The following is a 15,492-nucleotide window of genomic DNA, read 5'->3' as shown; positions in this document are numbered from 1 at the left end:
GAATTTAACTCAGATGGCCATTATATCTACTAATTTGAGCAGGAATCACTTAGAAGAAATAGAGTAGCCATCATAGTTAACAAAAGAGTCCGAAATGCAGTACTTGGATGTGATCTCAAAAACGACAGAATGATCTCTGTTCGTTTCCAAGGCAAACCATTCAATATCACAGTAATCCAAGTCTATGACCCAACCAGTAATGCTGAAGAAGCTGAAGTTGAATGGTTCTATGAAGACCTAAAAGATCTTATAGAACTAACACCCAAAAAAGATGTCTTTTTCATTATAGGGGACTGGAATGCAAAAGTAGGAAGTCAAGAAACACCTGGAGTAACAGGCAAATTTGGCCTTGGAATACAGAATGAAGCAGAGCAAAGACTAATAGAGTTTTGCCAAGAGAACACACTGGTCATAGCAAACACCCTCTTCCAACAACACAAGAGAAGAATCTACACATGGACATCACCAGATGGTCAACACTGAAATCAGATTAAGGTGAGGGGTATCTCCTCACCACCACCTGACCTGCCTCTTGAGAAACCTGTATGCAGACCAGGAAGCAACAGTTAGAACTGGACATGGAACAACAGACTGGTTCCAAATAGGAAAAGGAGTACGTCAAGGCTGTATATTGTCACCCTGCTTATTTAAATTCTATGCAGAGTACATCATGAGAAACGCTGGGCTGGAGGAAGCACAAGCTGGAATCAAGATTGCCAGGAGAAATATCAATAACCTCAGGTATGCAGATGACACCACCCTTATGGCAGAAAGTGAAAAGGAACTAAAAAGCCTCTTGATGAAAGTGAAAGTGGAGAGTGAAAAAGTTAGCTTAAAGCTCAACATTCAGAAAACGAAGATCATGGCATCTGGTCCCATCACTTCATGGGAAATAGATGGGGAAACAGTGGAAACAGTGTCAGACTTTATTTTTTTGAGCTCCAAAATCACTGCAGATGGTGATTGCAGCCATGAAATTAAAAGACGCTTACTCCTTGGAAGAAAAGTTATGACCAACCTAGATAGCATATTCAAAAGCAGAGACATTACTTTGCCAACAAATGTCTGTATAGTCAAGGCTATGGTTTTTCCAGTGGTCATGTATGGATGTGGGAGTTGGACTGTGAAGAAAGCTGAGTGCCGAAGAATTGATGCTTTTGAACTGTGGTGTTGGAGAAGACTCTTGAGAGTCCCTTGGACTACAAGGAGATCCAATCAGTCCATTCTGAAGGAGATCAGCCCTGGGATTTCTTTGGAAGGAATGATGCTAAAGTTGAAACTCTAGTACTTTGGCCACCTCATGTGAAGAGTTGACTCATTGGAAAAGACTCTGATGCTGGGAGGGATTGGGGGCAGGAGAAGGTGACGACAGAAGATGAGATGGCTGAATGGCATCACTGACTCAATGGATGTGAGACTGAATGAACTCCAGGAGTTGGTGATGGACAGGGAGGCCTGGCATGCTGCGATTCATGGGGGTCGCAAAGAGTCAGACACGACTGAGAGACTGAACTGAACTAAACTGACAGTAGTCTAAATGGTAATTTTTATGTATTAAAATTATGTATTGGAAAAATCCTGATGCTGGGAAAGATTAAAAGCATCAGGAGGAGGGGACAACAGAGGATGAGATGGTTAGATAGCATCACAGACTCAATGGGTATGAATTGGAGCTAACTCCAGAAGATTGTGAAAGACAGGGAAGGAAGCCTGGTGTGCTGCAGTCCATAGGGCCTCAAAGAATCCGACACAATTGAGCAACTGAACAACAATATATATTTTATAACAATAAAAAAAGAAACACTGACTATAGGTCTTGCTGTTTTTCTGTATTTTTTGGATGAGAAGCAGATATTCAGAGAAGTCTGGTGACTTGTCCAGCAACAAGTAACAGAATCAAGATTTGAACAAAATAGGGATCCGATTCGGAGAAGGAGATGGCACCCCACTCCAGTACTCTTGCCTGGAAAATCTCATGGACGGAGGAGCCTGGTAGGCTGCAGTCCATGGGGTCGCTAAGAGTCGGACATGACTGAGCGACTTCACTTTTTTTTTTCACTTTCATGCATTGGAGAAGGAAATGGCAACCCACTCCAGTGTTCTTGCCTGGAGAATCCCAGGGACGGGGGAGCCTGGTGGGCTGCTGTCTATGGGGTTGCACAGAGTCGGACACGACTGAAGTGACTTAGCGTAGCATAGCATAGCATAGCATAGGGATCCAATTCCAAAGTTCCCATTTTTCCCTTTGCATTCTACACACTCCTCCCAAGCACTGTAGTTATACATTTCGAATTTGTTATACACACTCACACACACTCAGTCCTGTGTGCCTACAAACTTACGTTTCCTTCCAGGATTCCCAGGTGGTCCCACTGTTGATGCATCTTTAAAGAGATGGGTTCTAAACCTCTGGGTTTTTGGAATCTCTAGCCTGAAGTTCTTTGGTGGCTAGAGACTCTGATTGTGATTCCCTTGTGTCCTAAGCTTTTGATAAACTCGTTCTCCTACAAAATCTCTTGGAAAAAAAAACATTTCCAACCTCCTCCAAGAGCTGGGCACAGCTAGCCAGGATTCACTCAAATCTGAGCTGGATTATCTTACTGTGACTCACAACATTGCTTCTCATTTGGGTCCAAGAGGATCTCCTTTGGCAAGTTTCCAAACTGTATATTACTCTTCCTTTCCCCATTTTCCTGCATGATACCAAAATTTTGATCTGGGGGGCCCTCTGCTGATGCTGAGTGACCTGGGGAAAGGGGCTGGCATTATTCACTTTCTGGTTGCCCTTAAAACTCTCACATCTCTCCACCATGACCAGATAAGATCTGGACTCTTCATCCTCTTAATAATCAGAACCCTGTCACTGACATTGTTGATTTAATCCTCACATTCAGTTACCCCTGCTCAACAATCCACAGCAGATCTTGTTCAATAAACAGTAGGTGAATGAACACATTCTGTGAGGGAAACACTATTGTGTTAGAACTAATGTTATTGACAAATGAGTTGAGAAACGGTGAGTGACTTAACTAATGTCACACAGCTGTTAAGAAAGCAGGCTAGGATTTGGAATCTGTCTTAAGGAGTCCAAATTCTGAGCACTCTCGACTCTGCATGTTGCCTCTTTCTTAGAGAAAAGGCTCCACTCTTCTGCCCAGGAGCTCAGAACTCAAAATTCCTCAGAGGAAGCACCCTTGTGGATGGCCAGTCCTCAGAAAATGAGCTAAAGGTGCCCCCAACCCATGCCATACAAGTCATTCTGGCATTGGCTCTGAGACCATGGTCAGGTACCAGTGCTTGGCAGCTTTCAAGAGCTTCTCTAGAAGGTCAGCATGGGTTGACATTCAACATGGACTGCACATCAATAGAGATGACTTTCTGCCGTCTGGAGGACTGACCTTCTTGGGTTCATAACAACAAAGACAGACAGGGAATTAATAAGTATTCAATATAATAAGATAGCTGCCTGCCAGTTAGCAAATATCAAAGAAATAGACAAGAACCCATCTTTCCATTCAAGTACCTGTATTGACTCAAGCCAGTATATCCATGGAAAATTTCGTCAGTTCTTTGGCTCCATCCCACCACTAATGCCTAACTCCTAAATCAAGCCTGCATCCCCAAGACCCCCAGAAGGCTGGCTGAGTTCCAAGTCCTCTGCCCCACTTACCAAGGTCTGTGTGTAGACTGAAGAACCTTTCTCAACACCCCATTTGCATGTCAACACCTTTCTTCCAGGATTGTCCCTGATAAAACCTCCCTGGATTCCCATGCCATGGGTTTCACCAGGGTTTCCTCTGTCTCTGCAGACTTAGATGTCATCATCTAGGAGCTGAGGCTCCAGAGAGCACTGTTGCATCATAAGTCCCTCTGGGTCTTTCTGCCAGAGGGAGAATGAGTTGCAGCAGAAGCCAAGAAGCCTGGCTATTTGGATTGTCCCTGGAGGATAATGGAAAAACATTCACTCATCTCAACCAAAGGCAGGATGGGCATCACTGATGTGGATCTTTGCATGTGACAGATATCCAAGCCCTTCTTTGAGCATCTAATTAGGAGGAAGGGGTGTGGCAATGCATTACTGCCAATGGGCCCCATGCTCAAAAGGAAAAAAGAAATTCTGAAGTCCAGGATATTTCCTCTGCATTAAATAATGAGACAATGATGGTAGGGGAACAGTCAGGAGACAGTTTTCCTGGGTCAGGAAATTCCTTCCTCTAAACTCCATTCTTGAGGGGCCTTTAAGACTCAGGAGATACAATGGTTTAGACATAGATGGTTCTAGTGTTGAGAGTTTATTGCGTGCCCATGGCCAGAGCTTAGGGTAAGGACAGAGATCAGAGAGCCAGGCCACCCAGATCACGGATGCTCACCACAAGAATTCACAGGAGTGGCCAAGACAGAGTGAGTTACTGTTAGGGGATGCACACTGACTGAAATCGCCCTCCCTGGCCAGGCACCATAGTAACCATTTGCATGAGTTGTTTTACGACAGGAGGTCCTGGTAAAGAACACGAAACTAATAAGCTACCACCAACTGGAAGAGTTCAGGAAATGTCAAAAGGAGACACCACATGTCCGACCACCTCCCAGAATCCTTCTCATTGGCATCCATCTTGGCTGAACAAGGCGTGCATCACCAGAAAGGACTCTGAGACAGAATGATTGGCTGAAGACAACCCGGAAACTAATCCCATCACCATAAAAGGGTTCCCTTACCCTACTGTTCTCCACCTGGGTGCCCTTTCCCAATAAAATCTCTTGCTTTGTCAGCACATGTGTCTCCTCAGACAATTTATTTCCAAGTGTTAGACAAGAGCCCAGTTTCGGGCCCTGGAAGGGTTCCCCCTTCCTACAACATTGCCAAGAGTGTTGCTTGAAACAAAGCTGAAAGGGATCAAAAGGTTCATTCTTCCAATAATAAAATAAACAAGTCGGGGAGTGCAATGTACAGAGTGGTGACTATGCTTAATAATATTGTATTGCATGTTTGAAAGTTGCTTAGAGAGTAGATCTTTTAATTTTTTTTTTAATTTATTTGGCTGTGCTGGGTCTTATTGTGGCATGTGGGATCTAGCTCCCTGACCAGGGATCTAGCTGCCCCGCATTGAGAGCACAGTCTTAGCCACTGGACCAACAGGGAAGTCCCTAAGACAGTGCATCCTAAAAGTTCTCATCATGAAGGGAAAAAAATGTGTAACTATGTATGGAGACAGATGTGAATTAGATTCATTGTGGTGAGCGTTTTGCAATATATACAAATAATGAATCATATTGAACACTTGAAGGAATGTTTTGCCAAAAGTTTTCACTTTGTCTCAGGTTCAAAGGATTTGTTAACAAAATAAGCCTCTTATTATATACAAATAAATAATACAGGTATTTATTAGAGAATTATCTAGCTTACTTTCAACATACTAACATTAAAAGAAAAGAGAAGTAGAAAGAACAGAGACTACATCACCAAATTGGATTTTGACTTCATCCAGACTTCAACAATGCTGGGAAGTTTTGTGTCACAGCACATCTGGAGTCCCAGTTGGGAAAGGATCCCAGGCAGCGTGTCACACCACCTTACTCCATGGCATACTTTAGCATTGATCTCATTGCTTTCTACCTAAGTCTGGATAAAGCTTCACAATTCAGCACAAGGTACAAACAAATTCTGGATTTGACATTCATCATGAAAGGATCTTTTCAAACTCTAGACCAGTACTCAAAGCAGTGGTGACAGTCCGCATGGAGATAAAGAGCTTGCACCAGAAAGTTATATAGTACACTGCTTCCTTCACTGAGAAATGCTTGCTGTGTAAGAAATATCGGTTGAATGAAAGTTTAGTGATATTGATTTATGGTTTCTTCCAAAGTTCCTTTCTCTTTAAGAAACGGTAACAGTTTATGGACCACAATGTGAGTAACACTGTCATAGACCATAGACACATGCTGGTAAGGTACCTGCTATTAGCCATTTCTGTGTAGCTGGTACCCAAGGCACATGGACACATCAATATTTATTGATGCAGACAGGAGGTTGGAAAGAGAAAATGAGATATGGAGAAGTGGCTGGTGGGTCTCGGATTCTCGACACCTACCACACTGATTTGCATCAAAGATGGATGGATGGGGAGTGACCAAGATGACAGACTAGGAGGACTTGAGTTTGCCTCTCCCCAAAGGCACACTAAAATTGCAACTATTTACAGCGCAGCTATAGATGAGGACGGCCTGAAGACTAACAGAGAAGATCTTCTATATCTAAAGATATAAAGAAGGAACAGCAGGAGAATTCCCTGGTGCTACAGTGGTTAAGATTCCACACTTTTGACACAGGGGATGCGCATTCTGTCCCTGGTCAGGGAACTAGGATCCCATGTGCCGCTTGGCCAAAAAAAAAAAAAAAAGTATGCCAATATCATCATAATAATTAAAAAAAAAAAAAAAGAAGGAACCACAATGAAATGGGTAGGAAGGGCAAAGATATGGTATAGTCAAGACCCATACCCCTGGATAGATGACCCACAAATGGGAGAATAATTACAATTGCAGAGGTTCTCCCCCAAGAAGCAATGGGTTTGAGATCCACATTGGAGGTGGGTGGTGGGGGGTGAGGGGGGAGATGGGAGGTGCTTTTTTTTCCCCAGTTTTACTGAGATATAATTGACATATAACACTGTCAGTTTAAATGCATGGATTGATTTGATACAATTGCATATTGCAAAATGCTTACCACCATCTACTATCTTGCATAATTATCATTTCTTTTTTGAGGTGAAACACCAGCATGAGTGCTAAGTCACTTCAGTCATGTTCGACTCTATGCAACCCTATGGACTGTAGCCAGCCAGGCTCCTCTGTCCATGGGGTTCTCCAGGCAAGGATACTGGAGTGGGTTGCCACGCCCTCCTCTAGGGAATCTTCTCAACCCAGAGACTGAATGTACGTCTCCTGTGTCTCCTGCATTGATAGGCAAATTCTTTACCACTGAGCCATCTGGATCTATTTTATTGTTGATGTTTTTCACTCGTTTAGTTGTGTCTAACTCTTTGTGACCCCATGGACTGTAGCCTGCCAGGCTCTTCTGTCCATAGGATTATCCAGGGAAGAATACTAAAGTGGGTTGCCATTTCCCACTTCAGGGGATCTTGCCGACCCAGGAATAGAACTCACAGTCCTGCATTGGCAGGTGGATTCTTTACTATTGTGCCACCTGGGAAGCCCTATCTATCCTGAAAGCTCCCTTCTGTATCTCCCAGACACTCCCTTCCACCAAGAGAAAGCAGATAAAGTCCCTGCAGTGAAGGCAGACAGCTCCTACCATCACCAGGCAGTAGAGAGAGGGAGAGGGAATCAAGGAAGACTTACAGAAGGAGATGTTTTCCTGCTGTGATTTGAAGAGCAAATTCCTGCCCTGCAGGAAGGGAGGCTGTTTCAGGCAGCAGGAAAAGCAGAAATGTCAAAGAATCTAGTATAGGGGGTGTCTGTGTCTCTCTTTGCCTCCCATCCCATCCTCTGGGAAAACAAAAAGCTGGGACTTCCCTGGTGGTCCAGTGGCTAAGGCTCTACGTTCCCAATGCCCAGGGCCCAGGTTCAATCCCTGGTCAGGGAACTAGAGCCCACATGCTGCAATGAAAGACCCCACACAGTTAAATAAATAGCTATGTACTTTAAAGTACTTAAAGAAATCAAAAGGTCACCCTAACACCAACCACTTTCTGATTAATATTCTAAGGATCGATATTTTAATATTCTAAGGAGAACTGTGAGCAGCTCTTAGAGACCACACTATAAATAACTTCAAGACAAGGCACCAAGAGAAGGATTCGTGGGTCTTACTGAATCAGGGCACTGGGTCAGAGGTTCCTCTTCGGACACCTTCTAGCTTATTCCTTCTCCAAATTTGGCACTGGGGTGGGTAGGTGAGGGTAGGGAATTCAGAATAGATGAATACTCTGGGGGTTTTCCCCAGAAAGGAAGGGTCCACCCCTACCCCCACCCCCCCTTCTGCATTGTGAGCAACAGAATGATGTCACAGACCCGCGGCCCAGCCCCTTCTCCCTCTCTCTGCCTGTGCTTGCTCCAGGCCCAGCCTCTCCACTCCCACGTCTCCCCCACCCACACCCCAGAGGAAAGTAGTCAGCTTTGCCAAGCAGCCCAGGCAACTACTCACAGCCATGGATCCAAATCAGGGCAACCCCTTAGAGCCCCAAGACTCTCCGGAGATCCCCAAGCCTAGCCTGAACCTCAGCTCAATCCTGGCAAAAAGCACCCTCCCTCAGGAACCCCCCAGCATGGTGGGCGACAGACTGCCCCCAAAGACCGGGGCGGTGGTCATCGACATGGGCACAGGCACGTGTAAGGTGGGCTTCGCCGGGCAGGCCCGGCCCACCTATACCGTGGCCACCATCGTCGGCTGCCAGCCCCAGAAACCGGCCACCTCAGGGCAGCCGGTGATGGAAACCTTCATCGGCGAAGCAGCCCGCAAACGCCCAGAGCTGACGCTAGTGCAACCCGTGCACAGCGGCATCGTGGTGGACTGGGATGCGGCCGAGCTCATCTGGCGCCACATGCTGGAGCATGACCTCCGCGTGGCCACCCGCGACCACCCGCTGCTGTTCTCCGACCCGCCCTTCAGCCCCTCCACCAACCGCGAGAAGCTAGTGGAGGTGGCTTTTGAGTCGCTGAGCTCCCCGGCCATGTATGTGGCTTCTCAGTCAGTGCTGTCGGTCTACGCACACGGGCGGGTCAGCGGGTTGGTGGTAGACACGGGCCACGGAGTCACCTACACCGTGCCCGTCTTCCAAGGCTACAACCTGCCCCACGCCACACAGCGCCTGGACCTGGCGGGCACCCACCTGACCGCCTTCCTGGCGGAGATGCTGCTCGGCTCTGGGCTACCCCTGGGACAGCAGGACCTGGACACGGTGGAGAACATCAAGCACAGATACTGCTACGTGGCCCCGGACTTCCTGAAGGAACAGGCCCGGCCAGAGCTGGAATGCCGCCAGACCCTGAAGCTGCCAGACGGACGGACGGTCACGCTGGGCAAAGAGCTGTTCCAGTGCCCCGAGTTGCTGTTCAGTCCCCCGGAGATCCCAGGGCTGTCCCCCGTGGGCGTCCCCACCATGGCCCAACAGAGCCTTTCCAAAGTGGCCGCGGAGCTGCGGACCGACTTGGCCCAGAACGTGCTCTTGTGCGGGGGCTCTTCTCTCTTCACCGGGTTCCAGGCGCGCTTCCAAACAGAACTGCTCCGCAATCTGCCACCAGAGGCACACGTAGTGGTGATGGCCCAGCCAACCAGGAATTTCTCCGTGTGGATCGGGGGCTCCATCCTGGCCTCGCTGCGCACCTTCCAGTCCTGCTGGGTCCTGCGGGAGCAATATGAGGAACAGGGGCCCTACATCGTGTACCGCAAATGCTACTGACCGGGGGCGGGGGTGGGTGTTGGCGAGGTGGGGTGGCGGGGAGACAGTCCTGAGCAGTAAAGTTTCTGCTACCCAAGCTGGTTCTGTCCTGCCTTCGCCCAGGTCCACTGCTGAACCCATCCCGAGGCACCTGGTTCCCACGCCACAGACTCACCTTCCCCCACCCAAGGTGGTCTGCCTCTCAAGATATCTCTGGTTCTTCCCTGCCTGCATTCACCTCCCATGAAAGTGAAAATTTTTAATTACTCAGTCGTGTCCGATTCTTTGCGACCCTATGGACTGTATCCTTCCAGGCTCTTCTCTGTCCATGGGATTCCCCAGCAAGAATACTGGAGTGAATAACCATTCCCTTCTCCAAGGGATCTTCCTGACCCAGGGATCGAACCCATGTCTCCTGTATTGCAGGCGGAGATTCTAGTCTGAGCCACCAGGGAAGCCCCATGATACACCCCAATTCTGACTCCCAGAACCCCCCTCCCCCACAATCAGTCCACACTGCACACACACACATACCATCATGTCTTAACTCTGTCAGTCCCAGCTTCCATGATCCAATGGCAACCCACTCCAGTGCTCTTGCCTGGAAAATCCCATGGATGGAGGAGCCTGGTAGGCTGCAGTCCATGGGGTCGTGAGTGGGTGACTTCACTTTGACTTTTCACTTTCATGCATTGGAGAAGGAAATGGGAACCCACTCCAGTGTTCTTGCCTGGAGAATCCCAGGGACGGGGGAGCCTGGTGGGCTGCCGTCTATGGGGTTGCACAGAGTCGGACACGACTGAAGCGACTTAGTAGTAGTAGTAGTAGTAGTAGGATCCTAGTCTCCTACAAACTCAGGTTGGGGTCTACTTCCCAGGCCCATCCACAAAGACATATCTGGTTCTGGGCACCTCAAATCCACCCTCTCATTGGCCTTTCAGTTCTCATTATCCAAAATTTTCTGACACCCTGATGTCCTGAACATCCCCCCAAGTGCTGAACCCCCACACCCATTACAAAGATCCCAATTCTGACCCTCAGGGTCTCTCCCTACAGTGACTCACTAAAGGATCCCATGTTCAAAGCTCATCCCCTAAGTTCCACCTCTGCCCACCCTGCATGATCTGTTTTCCCAAACTTCTTCCATCCAGATGCTCCCACAACCCCACCCCATCTGTACTCCCAGAGGACACCATGCTCTGAGACCACCCCATCCCCCCTCCCCCGCCCCAAGGATGGTGCCCTCCCCCTTGCTCTGCAACTCCCCCAGAAACCCTCCCACATGGTTTCTCAATGTACTTCCGGATCACATTCTTCAGCCCCTGGAATGATCCTAGGAAAGCTCCAGTCTCCAGGATCATCCTGTGACGATCCCACTAACACCCTAGGCTGACCCCTGTGTTCTGATTCTCCAACTGCCTCCCCAAAGACACTTTCCCAAGGCTGCCCTATGGTGAGCCCCAGAACACCCACCCTGGGGTTCTCAGACTCCCCAGAACTCACCCCCAGGACCACCCCCCCCCCAAGGTCCCATCCCTTTAATTGAGACACCAATGGCCAGTGACATTCACAAGAGCGGCCCAGGACAATGTAACCCTGAGGCATGCTTGGGGTAGAGGGGGGCTCCCCCTGGACTCTGGCTCCCTCCTGCCACCCCCATACAAGTCTGCAGGGGCCTATCGTCCTGGGATGTCCATTCCCCATTCCTTCCATTCCTCTAGTAATTCATTCCAAGTTAACTCCATCTCCCCAAACCTCTTTCAACCTATTCCTACTATGCCACCCCAGGGACTTTCTCAGGGACCTGCCTGAGGACACCCTAGGTGGTCTCTCGTACCTCACCTGCTGGGGAGGGGCCAGACATTCTCCCCAAAGGGTGCCCTCAGTCCCCTCCACTCCACCCTGCCACCCTCATCCTCAGACACCTGGGCCCCTGCTGGAGGCAAGACTCTTTGCCTTTATGCCATCCAGCCTGGTGAATATCAGGACCCCTGGACACATCCTCCCAGTGTATCAACAGAATTAAGCCTGAGCTGCCAGAGCTTTATCCATGCTTACATTTGTTCCAAGGGATCCTTCATTCATTCCTTCAACCAATCATTACTTACTGATTATCACTGCCTGTCTTTGTCTCTCCATGAGTCTTTCTGTGAGTCTCTTTGTTTTGGATTTTTATTTGCAAACTAGATGTGTCCCTCTGACTCACCGCCTAGCACTACTTCTTTTTTTATTTTTTTAACAGTTTAAAAAAATTTTGTTTTTATTTGGCTGCACCGAGTCTTAGTTGCAGCATGTGGGACCTAATTCCCTGACCAGGGATCGAAACTGTAGCCCACCGCTTTGGGACTACAGGCAGAGTCTTAGCCACCTGACCACCGGGGAACTCCCAAGAGGTTAGGAAGTGGTGAGGGGAATTGCTCATTCTTCCCACCAGGGGGCAGCCCCTCCAAACACAAGGCTACTGGGGAGCGCAGCACGGAATTTAGAACCACAATGACTGCAGCAAACCTGGCACCCTAGACCCACCCACACCACAATATTAGGGCACTGCCAGGCACACACACACACACAGAAGGGATGTGGGACAGGCTGAGACTCAGAAATCACAGAAAGTGATGATGCAGAAATCCCCACGACCCTTGGGCTGCTGGGAAACCCAAAGGACTCTCATTTAGACCACACTAAGCTTCTCCCAGCTCCAAACCTTCCCTGGGACAGAGATTTGCTCTACAACCCTCTGGAAATGTGCCTCTCCCACTTGCATACTCCTGGGAACAGGGAGCTCACTACTTCAAATCTGTTAGAAATACCAGTTCCTCCCAGCAGACTTAGGTAAACCTCTGCACTCTGCTTGCCACCCTCAATCCAGAGCACTGAGGGCTACAGAGACTCAGTTCCCCCCACCTCAGGCGCACGAGCACCCGTGGAGTCTGCTGCTGCTATTGCTGCTGCTAAGTCACTTCAGTCGTGTCCAACTCTGTGAGACCCCATAGACGGCAGCCCACCAGGCTCCCCTGTCCCTGGGATTCTCCAGGTAAGAACACTGGAGTGGGCTGCCATTTCCTTCTCCAATGCGTGAAAGTGAAAAGTGAAAGTGAAAGTCATTTTCAACTCGTAGCGACCCCATGGACTGCAGCCTACCAGGCTCCTCTGCCCAGGGGATTTTCCAGGCAAGAGGACTGGAGTGGGGTACCATTGCCTTCTCCAACCGTGGAGTCTACTCTCCCAAACCCAACATCATCAAATTTTCCCACTTCTGGTTTTAAGTCATTCATGCATCCAGTCCAGAAACATTCACTGGCCACCCACTACATGTCTGGCATTCTACTCAAATCTAAGGAAACCACAGTGAACAAGAAATGCAGTCTCAGCCTACCAAACCCTCCTTGGAAGGTCCTACCAGAGAAAGTGGGTTGATCACTTTCCATCAATTTCCCACTGGCTGATATCTGTTCCACACACTGACCCACAAGTCCTTCCCTTCTTTTTTTTTTTTTAAGTAATTTATGTATTTATGGGTCTTTATTGCTGCATGTGGGCTTTCTCCACGTGTAGCGAGCTGGGGCTGCTCTCAAGTTGCAGTGCGTGGGCTTGTCACTGCAGTGACTTCTCTTGTTGTGGGGCATAGGCTTTACAGCGTGGGCTCAGTAGTTGCAGCGCACGGGCTCTGTTGCTCCAAGGCATGTGGGATCTTCCCCAAACAGGGATCAAACCCATGTCCCCTGCATTAGTAGGTGGATTCCTAACCACTGGACCACCAGAAAAGTTCCAGTCCTTTCCTTCTTGTGGCTTCAAAACCACCCACTTCCTTCCTACGCACCCCAGCCCAAGTCCCTTCATTGCTCACTTGGAAGATCAGGGGAGCCTCCTCACTGGCACTTCGGTCACCCCTCTCACCTTCCAGAAGACCTTGCAGAGGATTTTTGCAAACTGCAACTTAAAACACTCTGGTGGAAAAGAAAAAACCAAGTTCTCACGACAGCTCTGAACCCTCTGCCAACCTCTCCAAACTTTTCCTTGGCTTTCCTTCCCACCACCTTCTTCTTCTGGGCTTCCCAGTTGGCACTAGTGGTAAAGAACCTACCTGCCAATGCAAGAGACATGGGTTCTATCCCTGAGTCAGGATGCTCTCCTGGAGGAGGCAACCCGCTCTAGTACTCTTGTCTGGAGAATCCCATGGACAGAGGAGCCTGGCGGGCTACAGTCCACGGGGTTGCAAAGAGTCAGACATGACTGAGCACATCTTCATCGTTACCACACCAGTCACATCTTTGTTCCTCAAAGGGAGTACTGTCGTGGCCTGCACTGTGACACTGCCACCACCCCCCACCCCGGCAAATTCGTATGTTGAAACCCTAACCCCAGCACCCCAGAATATGACTGTGTTTGGAGATATGACCTTTAAAGATATAATTAAGATAAAGCCATTAGGGTGGGTCTTAGTCCAATATGGCTAGAGTCCTTATAAAGAGGGAGAAATTATTATACCACTTGGAGAAAACAGCCTCTGAGGACACAACGAGAAGACGGCCATCTATAAACCAAGGAGAGAGGCCTCAGAAGAAACCAGCCCTGTCAACATCTCAGTCTTGAATTCCTAGCCTCCAGAAATGTGAAAAAATTAATGTCTGAAGTTTAGGCCACACAATCTGTTAAGTGTTTTGTTATGGCGACCCCAGGAGACTAAGAGAAATTTGGTACCAAGGGTGGCTCAGAAGGTAGTTATAAATATCGGCTACAACCACGTGACAAGTTACACAAGAAATGACTACAACTCTCATGAGAATTTCTCCCCTGTTTTGTTATGAATATGTGTGGATAGTACAAATTTACACATATAATTGCTTCCCAGGTGGCTCAGATGACAAAGAATCCACCTGCAATACAGGAGCTGTGGGAGACGCAGGTATACAAATTAAGCAAATACCTTTGTTTTCCTCCCTTTTTTATTTCCATATCGTGTAACAGAAGATGTGTTGACTTTATAACATAGTGTTTAAGTATCATTAACTTCACATCGTAGTATTTTTTTAATTCTTTATTTATTTTTGGCTGCGCTGTGTCTTCGTCGCTGTGCACGAACTTTTCTCTAGTGGTGTAGAGCAGGGGTTACTCTCCAGTGGTGGTACACAGGCTTCTCACTGCGGTGGCTTCTCTTGCTGTGGAGGGGCTCCAGGGCGTGCGGGCTTCAGCAGTTGCAGTTTCCAGGCTCTAGAGCACAGGCTCAGTAGTAGTGGTCCATGGGCTTAGTTTCCACATGTCATGTGGGATATTTCCAGACCAGGGATTGAACCTATGTCTCCTGTCTTGGCAGACAAATTTTTTACCACTGAGCCACCAGGGAAGCCCCTAGACTGTAGTATTTAAATTAGGATATCAAAGAGAAGGGTAAACATCACTCAAGGACTTTGTCTCCTCTTCTGTGGCAAGGGTTAGCATGTTTTCAGTCATTTGCAGGACAGTTTTATCATATTAGGTGGGAGCATCATCTTGTTATTGCCTTTTTTTGCATATTAAGTGTGGTTTAAGGAGTTTGTGTGCATGTCAGGTTGACAATGGGTAGATTTGTGATGGCTTATTTTATGTATCAACTTGGTGAGGCCATGGTGCCCATCTAGATGTTGCTGGGAAGGTTTTTTTTTTTTTTTAGATAAGATTATCATTTAAATCAGTAGACTTTGAATAAAACAGATTACCACACACCCCCCCCCCCCCGCCGCCAATAATGCAGATGAGTCTCATCTAATCAGTTGAAGGTCTAAGGAAACAAAGACTGACTGCCCCCAAGAAAGGAGGAATTCTTCAGCTGACTGCCTTCAGATCAAATTGCAGCGCTTCCAGGGTCATTAGTCTGCTGGCCATCATGCAGATTTTGGACTTGTCAGCCTCCACAACCACATGGGTCAATTCCTTAAAATGATATTCCCTCTCTATGCACACATCCTGTTGGTTCTGTTTCTCTGGGGAACCCTGACTTACATACCTCAGGATCTTTGCACCTGCTACTCCCTCTACTCAGAATGCTCCTTTCCACCTCCTATCTTATCAAAGGAAGGCCTGCCTTGTCAGTATAACACAAAGCTCTGATGCCATA

General features: G+C 48.0%; 2 protein-coding genes across 2 annotated transcripts in view; one reads left to right on the top strand and one right to left on the bottom strand.

The window, feature by feature from the left end:
* LOC101904981 (uncharacterized) overlaps nt 1-8,023 on the bottom strand; it is a 48,361-nt gene extending 40,338 nt beyond the window's left edge. Inside the window, exon 1 of the mRNA XM_024995365.2 lies at nt 7,831-8,023. The gene's annotated coding sequence lies outside the window, so the exon portion shown is untranslated. The remainder of the gene's footprint in view (nt 1-7,830) is intronic.
* A 31-nt stretch (nt 8,024-8,054) lies between these two features.
* On the top strand, nt 8,055-9,495 carry ACTL9 (actin like 9). Its single transcript, NM_001038569.2, has one exon. The coding sequence runs from the start codon at nt 8,169-8,171 to the stop codon at nt 9,417-9,419; it is 1,251 nt and encodes a 416-aa protein (NP_001033658.1). The 5' UTR covers nt 8,055-8,168; the 3' UTR covers nt 9,420-9,495.
* The last annotated feature ends 5,997 nt before the right edge of the window (nt 9,496-15,492 follow it).

Source organism: Bos taurus, chromosome 7 (assembly GCF_002263795.3).
Source record: "Bos taurus isolate L1 Dominette 01449 registration number 42190680 breed Hereford chromosome 7, ARS-UCD2.0, whole genome shotgun sequence".
Lineage (NCBI taxonomy): Eukaryota > Metazoa > Chordata > Mammalia > Artiodactyla > Bovidae > Bos > Bos taurus.
Note: the sequence above shows the minus strand (reverse complement) of the source record. Positions and strands in the feature narration are given on the sequence as shown.

What these genes read in the sequence shown, in the direction of transcription:
- ACTL9 (NM_001038569.2), top strand. Translation starts at nt 8,169, where the DNA reads ATGGATCCAAATCAGGGCAACCCCTTAGAGCCCCAAGACTCTCCGGAG.